Genomic DNA, 7,303 nt, shown 5'->3' with positions numbered 1-7,303 from the left:
CGGATCACCTGAGGTCAGGAGTTTGAGACCAGCCAGGCCAACATGGTGAAACCCCATTTCTACTAAAAATACAAAAATTAGCTAGGCGTGGTGGCTGGTGTCTGTAATTCCAGCTACTCAGGAGGCTGAGGTGAGAGAATTGCATGAACCCAGGAGGCGGAGGTTGCAGTGAACTGAGATTGCGCCATTGCACTCCAGCCTGGGCAACAGAGCAAGACTCCATCTCAAAAAAAAAAAGAGAGAAGTGGTTTGGACCCCTTGACTGTGATGGAGTAGGGGGAATCCCATTTTGCCCTATGCCTCATACAGACCAGAGGGTGGGAACCTTGAGCACATCTTTATCTTAAATCTTTAATCTTAAAATGTCAATAAGGAAGCAAGCCGCCCCAGGGATGACTGGTGGAGAAACTAAACCACAGGCGGGGATAGGACAGATGGAGCAGCAGATCTGGGCAGCTGGGGTGACAGACACCACCCTCTTGTTCAGGATAACCATAGACCTGAAGGAATTCAGGCTGCGGGTAAATCCCAGCTTGCAAATGTATTGCAACCAAATTGTTTAACCAGATTTTAATTTACAACCCAGGAGGCGTGTGTGTGTGTGTGTGTTTGTGTGTGTGTGTGTGCATGTGTACCATCAAGTCATCAAGTGCTTTGGACTGGTGGTTGGATCTCATTTAGCCCAAATGTGAACAAAAAGATCCCTAGTCTGTGGCTCAGGAGGCTGAGGGGCCATCTACCTCCCAGTGGCCATCCTGTGCCCCTACCCTGCCTCACCCCGCTCACAGGGCCCCAGCTATCAGCTCTGCCAGCCACGTGAACAGGTGCCCTCCCTCGGGGTCCTCCTAAACTGTCCTCTTTCTGGTTGGGAGCTGGGACTGTTCTGTGTTCTCCCCACAGCCCCTAGCCCAGCCAGGTGGGCCTAGGGTGGCTCTGTTGGCAGCACCCGCACAGCCCCCAGGGTTCCAGGCCTCTCAACTCCCTTGCGAGGAGTGCACTAATGACCACATTTGGCAGGCCAGGACGCGGAGGCCCAGAGAGGGGGCTGAGGTGTAAGTCCAGGCAGGCTGGCTCTAGAGCTGGGAAGGGTAGCTAAGGTTTGGCCAGGCAGGGAGGACGAGGCAGGCAGGGAGGGCCTCCTGGGGGGCACAGCCCAGGTAGCAACATGGCAGAGTAGAAATAGACTTGGAATGATGAGATCTGGGACAACAGTAATATAATTGGAATAATTATTATTGCTATTGTTATGTGATAATAACCAATCGGGAGGACACTAGGTAACATTTTATATGTGTGAGCTCAGATGTGGCCCCAGCTCTGACCTTTTCTTGCTGCTGTGGCTCTGGGCAGGTCGTGGCTGCACTTGGGGCCTCAGTTTCCCCACTGAGGCATGAGGAGTTCAAGAAAAATTCCTTCCAGCTGGAGGACACACTGTGTGCAAATGCCCGGAGGTGTGTTTAGAAGTGATTTGGATCCCTTGACTGTGATGGAGTAGGGGGAATCCCATTTTGCCCTATGCCTCATACAGACCAGAGGGTGGGAACCTTGAGCACATCTTTTTTTTTTTTTTGAGATGGAGTCTCACTCTGTCACCTAGGCTGGAGTGCAGTGGCGTGGCTCACTGCAAGATCCACCTCCCAAGTTCACGCCATTCTCCCGCCTCAGCCTCTGGAGTAGCTGGGACTACAGGCGCCTGCCACCACACCTGGTTAATTTTTTTTTTTTTTTTTTAATTTTTAGTAGAGACAGGGTTTCACTGTGTTAGCCAGGAAGGTTTCGATCTCCTGACCTCGTGATCTGCCCGCCTCGGCCTCTCAAAGTGCTGGGATTATAGGCGTGAGCCACCTTGCCTGGTCTTGAACACATCTTTATCTGAAATCTTTCATCTTAAAACATCAATAAAGCAGCAAGCCACTCCAGGGATGGCTGGTGGAGAAACTAAAACACAGGGCCCAATTTGCTCCTCCTGGGCCATGAGGCAGGCCAGCCACCCCCACAGCACAGTGGGGCAGCGCCGTAGTCACATCTGCCATGATCTTGACCCACAGCTGCACCACCTCCAGTCCCAGCCTCACACCACCTGTCCCAGGTGGGACATGCCGAGTGTGAGAGGCTCCAGTTAGGTCCCTCTGCCTGGTCCCAGCAAGGACAGGCTCTGCCTCTGGTCAGTTTGAAAGAGCAGGCTCTCTCCTCCACTGGGCCAAAAGGTACTTGGGGTGATTTGGCTGTAGTGGGCTGGAAGTCTGGGCACAGACTGGGAATAAGAGAGAAAGGGGCCTGTTTGCTTCATCAGAGAGGATATAAAGTAAATGAAGCTGGATATGTAAGTAGAGCCGGATCTTGAGTCTGAGGTGTTAAGAATTTACCCTGAGGCCAAGGGAGAAGCCATAGAAGGTTTGTGGGAGGGGGAGGACATGAGACATCCAACAGGTCTGAGCTCCTCTCATAGCAGTAGGCTTTGGTCTGAGTCAGGATGAGTCCAGGACTTGCTCCCCAAGGGACCATGGGGACTGGGAGGAGCAGGGGAGCAGGGAGAAGGTCCAAGCTGAGGGGAATGGCGAAAAGACGTGAAGGAGACGCTCTCTGATCACGACGCACTCAGAGGTACCTATTTCACGTTGCCAATATGCCAGCCACTGTGCACTTATCCATAATGGAGATGTTATCATTATGAGGAAACTGAGGTTCAGAGAAGTTAAGAGACTTGCATGAGGTCACACAGTGAGAAAGTGGCCTGGTTCAGAGCCCACACCCTTAACCCCATATTCCACCACCAGATGTGACTCCCCAGACCCCATGGGGAGCTGGCTCAGTGAGGCCTCTCCCACTTGCACCTTATCTGACTCCAGGTCCCACCCTGAGACAGGCGGGTTCCAGGTGGAAGTGAGACGGGAGCCCCTGGGACCATGACAGGCTGGGACAGCCACCATCTGAGGTGGCCCCGGGTCCTTTCCCCTAGCTATGGAGACCAGGTACAGCACTTCAAGGTGCTGCGCGAGGCCTCGGGGAAGTACTTCCTGTGGGAAGAGAAGTTCAACTCCCTCAACGAGCTGGTCGACTTCTACCGCACCACCACCATCGCCAAGAAGCGGCAGATCTTCCTGCGCGACGAGGATCCCTTGCTCAAGGTAGGGGCGGGTGGGGGCTGGCCTGTGGGAGCCTCTCTGCGTCTCCTGCCATCTGCAGCAGGGGAAATGCTGACACGGAGGCCAAGCACGGGCCTGGTCTCCCTTCCCCAGCAGCCTGGTGTTGTAAGAGGGGTCCAGCCCCGGCTTCAAAGTTATATACTGGTGACGGCTGTGGTGAGACTTGCAACGGTGGGAAAGGAGAAGAGGGAAAGAAAAGCAAGGGACAGAAGGAAAATCCCATGGGGACAAACTGTCTAGCTTGTTCTCAGCTCCTAGAATAGTGTGTGGCACACAGTAGGTGCTCAATAAATGTTCATTGAGTGCATGAAGGTAGAGACCCCCGCTGAGCGTACTGCATACCATGCACTGAACTGGTCTCTATACTCTGGGAGCCTCATCGTGCCCATTATATAGATGAGGAAACCAAGGCTCAGAGAGTGCAGTGACACCTCCAAGGACACTTACCCAGTAGGCTCAGTCCTGGTTTCTGCTCGCGGAAGAGTTGACCTTGGGTGTGGGGCAGCATGAGTGCTCGTGGACGAGGTCCTGGCTAGCCACGGGGTGGAGGGTGGGGGTCGTCCACCCCTTGACCTCACAATAACAGCAATTTGCCAGCCAGCCCTTTCATCAAGCGGCCCCAAGGGCCAACTCTGAAGCTGATTAGGATGCCGACAGTAGCCACTGGGGTCATCAGCCCCAACAGGCTTCTTCAGGAGCGAGGATGGTGGCAAGGCCTGGGGCTGAAGGTCAAGACACTGCGACACTTAACTTGGGCTCTGCAGAGGAGATGGGGAGTGTGGCCAAGGCCTGGGTAGAGGCTGATAACCACTGCGGAGAAGCTCCAGCCATGTCTTGTTCCCAGCACCCGCCCCCTGCCACCTTTCCATGTGATCAGAGACCAGTTCATCCCCTCAGTGTCCCCTCTGTTCAATAGGATGAGCCCTGGGGTCTGATATGCCAGGAGAGTCAAACAGTGCCTTGAGAGACCCCCACTAGTTTCTCCTCTGTTGGCGTTCCCTGCCTGACTGAGTGCCCAGGTCACTGTGAGCTCCCAGCCTCAGGGGATTTTTCTCTCCAGCTGGGCCCCTGCCTGCCAGATCTCCATCCTCCTCCCTGTTCACCGCCTGGACCAGCTCTGCCCTGGGAGAGTGTGAGGAAGCCAGGATGGAGCTGGGGCAGGGGCAACTGAGAGCTCCCCTACACCCACCACCTCGCTCTGGCCCAGGCCATGGGGTCACCCACCCTGTGGCTCGACTCCAGAGCTGCCTCAGGCCCCTGGGACCCATGACGCCTCCTCCTTCCTGGGCAGACAGTTGCTAATTACAGCTTCTCTGCTGATCCTATCACCCGCCCCGGATGAGATTCTGCAGGTTCAGAGCTGAGATCCTCGTGGGCAGGCAGGGCCAGGGTGCTGGGTGGAATAGTCGCAGTGCCGGGCAGACATGCTGCAGAGAGCTCCTGTCCAGCTGCCATGCACAGGTGGGGAAACTGAGTTCCACAAAGGGCAGGGACCTACCCAGCATCACACATGGGGCATGGATAGGACTGGAACCCAGGCCTGAGAGCTCAAAGTGACAATTCTCTCCCTCAATGGCTGACCAAGGGCAAAAGCAGTAAACATGGCTCTTAGCTGCATATCACTTTACAGTTTATAAGGCCCATTCTCATGGCTTTGTGACCTGGAGTCAAAAGCTACCATGGCTGCTGCACAGTCAGGGAAATAAGATCCCAAGAAAAGCAGGGACCTAACCAAAATCCCACCCCAAGGACCAGGACTCAGGTCCCCTGGCCCACCAGCCCTATGATCCCAGCTGGGTGGCTGGGAAAGCCGTATTCTAGGTAGATGCAGTATCTGCACAGCAGATAGGCAGGGGTGTGGGCAGCAGGAGGCACAGTGGTGGCATCACCACTGATTTGGACTTAAAGTTCAACTCCAGTGCTGCCCCAGACCCCTCCTCACCTGTGGCAAATCACTTCTCTTGGGTGCCTCTGAGGGAGGGTGGGTTGCAGGGCTTCTGAAGGCGCCCTGCTAACCACCTCCTCCTCTCGCAGTCACCTGGGACCTGCTTTGCCCAGGCCCAGTTTGACTTCTCAGCCCAGGACTCCTCGCAGCTCAGCTTCCGCCGTGGCGACATCATCGAGGTCCTGGAGCGCCCAGACCCCCACTGGTGGCGAGGCCGGTCCTGCGGAAGTGTTGGCTTCTTTCCACGGAGTTACGTGCAGCCCGTGCACCTGTGAGCAGCCCGGCGGCCGATCTGGCCAACGGGCCATTTTACAGGAACTGAGGTCCAGAGAGGACATGGCCACCCCCAGCCCAGTCAGAGTCACACGGGTCTCAGTGGACGGCCTTGGACTGAATGTGGGCTCCTAACTGCCTCCAGCCACTTTGCACAAATTGGGATGGCCCAGGTTCCCCAGCAAGGGTACCCTGTAAGGGTAGCTCTGGGGCTTCCTGGCTGGTTGCTTCCCATTGGCTGTCAGCTGTGTGACACGACAGGGCGGAGTCTGTGGAGGCCCCACCCACCTCCTCTGGTCAATGGCCCCATCTGCCAGGAAGGTTGAGGACTCCCAGGTTTCACCCATTGGAGGCTCAACCTGAGGAACCCTGGCCATGGTGGGTGGGTTCACCTTGGGCTGACCACCCACTGGGCCTGCCTGCCCCTCCCTCAAAAGGCCCCTGGAGTTGTACGGGCTGTTAGGAGGTGGCTCAACCTGGAAGGACAGACTGCACACCTGTCGACCTAAACTCACTGGACAGACTCCAGGTGGACACCGCTCCTCAACAGCCCCATGACTTCAACTCCACCTGGGGCACCCAGCACCCGCGCCCCGCCACAAGACTAGAGGCCCTGAGACCCTGAAAAAGGGGCTGGCAGTAGGGAAGATGGAGGCACACTCCTCTCCTGTTGGACAGGTGAGCTCTGAGGGCAAGCCCTGGGCCCAGCAACACAGAGACCCTGGCTGCCCTGGCTCTTGTTTGTTTAGGCCCGGGTTCTGCCTAGACCAGGGCCCAGAAGAGCTCTCAGGAGGCTGAGAAACCTCCAGGTCAGACAGAAAGTTGGTGCCAGAGCTGGGTTTTAGAGATCCTACAGGATCTCAATGGGACGGCTACCTAAGTGGGGCATGGCCCCTACCTGAGAACAGGAGGGTCCTCCAGAGAATGTGCCATCATCAGGGATATGAGCAGGGCCTGCCCAGAGCCTGGGCACCTTTGGGAGCGGAAAAAGTGAGGTGGGACTTGGAAAGGCTTTGAACGCCAGGCTGATGGTTGAGGGGATGGTGGGCAGGAAGGGAGGGCAAGGAGGCTCCCTCTGGCATTTGGGAGCAGGTGTGTGGAGGGAGGAGCCTCTGGAGGTAGCTGCAGTCCCTTAATGGGAGGCCTTGCTCTGGGCATGTGGGGCTCTCCCTTTATCCAGAGATGGCCCAAGACCCTAGAGCCCTGAGTGCTGGCAAATCTCACTGCTCCTGACCTGGCCTGTGTATTCAAAACGAAGACAGTAAAACCAACACCAGGATGTCCATCAGAAATCTAATTTTCTTTCCAATGATGACTGCTTTAGTGCTGTTTTTGAAATGTCACATTCTTTTCTCCCGTTTCCCCACTAAGTTTTCAGGGCTCCTGCTTTGCTTGCTTGGCCAGTTCTTGGGCACTGAGCCGCTGTGCAGCCGTGAGGGGAATCTGCCCCTCTTGGGGCCTCGGGATCCCCATGAGGGAAAAGGGTGGACCTGAGGACTTGGAGCTCCTGCCTTCCTGCCCAGAGTGGCAGTGTCAGGCGAAGTAGGCATACAAGAAGATGTTGACACACATGAGGAGGATGGCATTGAAGCCACAGACACGGGCCCAGAGAGCGTGTTTCTGGGGTGTTTGGCCATCACCTGGAGGGGATTGCAGAAGGAGAGGGACAGATGAAGGACACAAGGCTACACCTGGTGCCCTTGCCTCCAGCCCAGGGTCAAGGTGGAGGAGTGCTAAGGTCACCCACTTACCTGCTTTGGTTCCCAAGGGCAGATCCCGAGCCAGGGTCCACCAGGTAAGGTTCTCAATCTGTAAGAAATGAGTGGGGATAGGGATGGGGGTGAGGCTGGCAGGGTAGGGGTGACCCAGACAGGATCAAAGGTTGGGGATGGCAAGATGGCAGCTGAGTTCAAAAAGGGATAGGGTTAGGGAGTCCAGG

General features: G+C 56.0%; 2 protein-coding genes across 7 annotated transcripts in view; one reads left to right on the top strand and one right to left on the bottom strand.

Annotated features, from left to right (window-relative positions):
• GRAP (GRB2-related adaptor protein) overlaps positions 1 to 6,673 on the top strand; it is a 25,999-nt gene extending 19,326 nt beyond the window's left edge. For 2 of the 3 annotated variants that reach the window (XM_011955003.1, XM_011955005.1), the window contains exons 4-5: positions 2,960 to 3,128; positions 5,181 to 6,673. In XM_011955003.1, the coding sequence (XP_011810393.1) occupies positions 2,960 to 3,128; positions 5,181 to 5,366 (355 nt within the window). In that variant the 3' untranslated portion in view covers positions 5,367 to 6,673. The remainder of the gene's footprint in view (positions 1 to 2,959; positions 3,129 to 5,180) is intronic. The other variant, XM_011955004.1, reaches the window with a different exon arrangement.
• Positions 6,647 to 7,303, bottom strand: part of SLC5A10 (solute carrier family 5 (sodium/sugar cotransporter), member 10) — a 68,665-nt gene continuing 68,008 nt past the window's right edge. For all 4 annotated transcript variants that reach the window (XM_011955007.1, XM_011955008.1, XM_011955010.1 and 1 more), the window contains 2 exons: positions 7,116 to 7,173; positions 6,647 to 7,004 (listed from right to left, as the gene is read on the bottom strand). In XM_011955007.1, the coding sequence (XP_011810397.1) occupies positions 6,898 to 7,004; positions 7,116 to 7,173 (165 nt within the window). In that variant the 3' untranslated portion in view covers positions 6,647 to 6,897. The remainder of the gene's footprint in view (positions 7,005 to 7,115; positions 7,174 to 7,303) is intronic.

The sequence above is a fragment of the Colobus angolensis genome, unplaced genomic scaffold (assembly GCF_000951035.1).
Source record: "Colobus angolensis palliatus isolate OR3802 unplaced genomic scaffold, Cang.pa_1.0 Scaffold392, whole genome shotgun sequence".
NCBI classification, from domain to species: Eukaryota; Metazoa; Chordata; class Mammalia; order Primates; family Cercopithecidae; genus Colobus; species Colobus angolensis.
The sequence above is the reverse complement of the archived record's forward strand: the minus strand, read 5'-3'. Positions and strand labels throughout refer to the sequence as shown.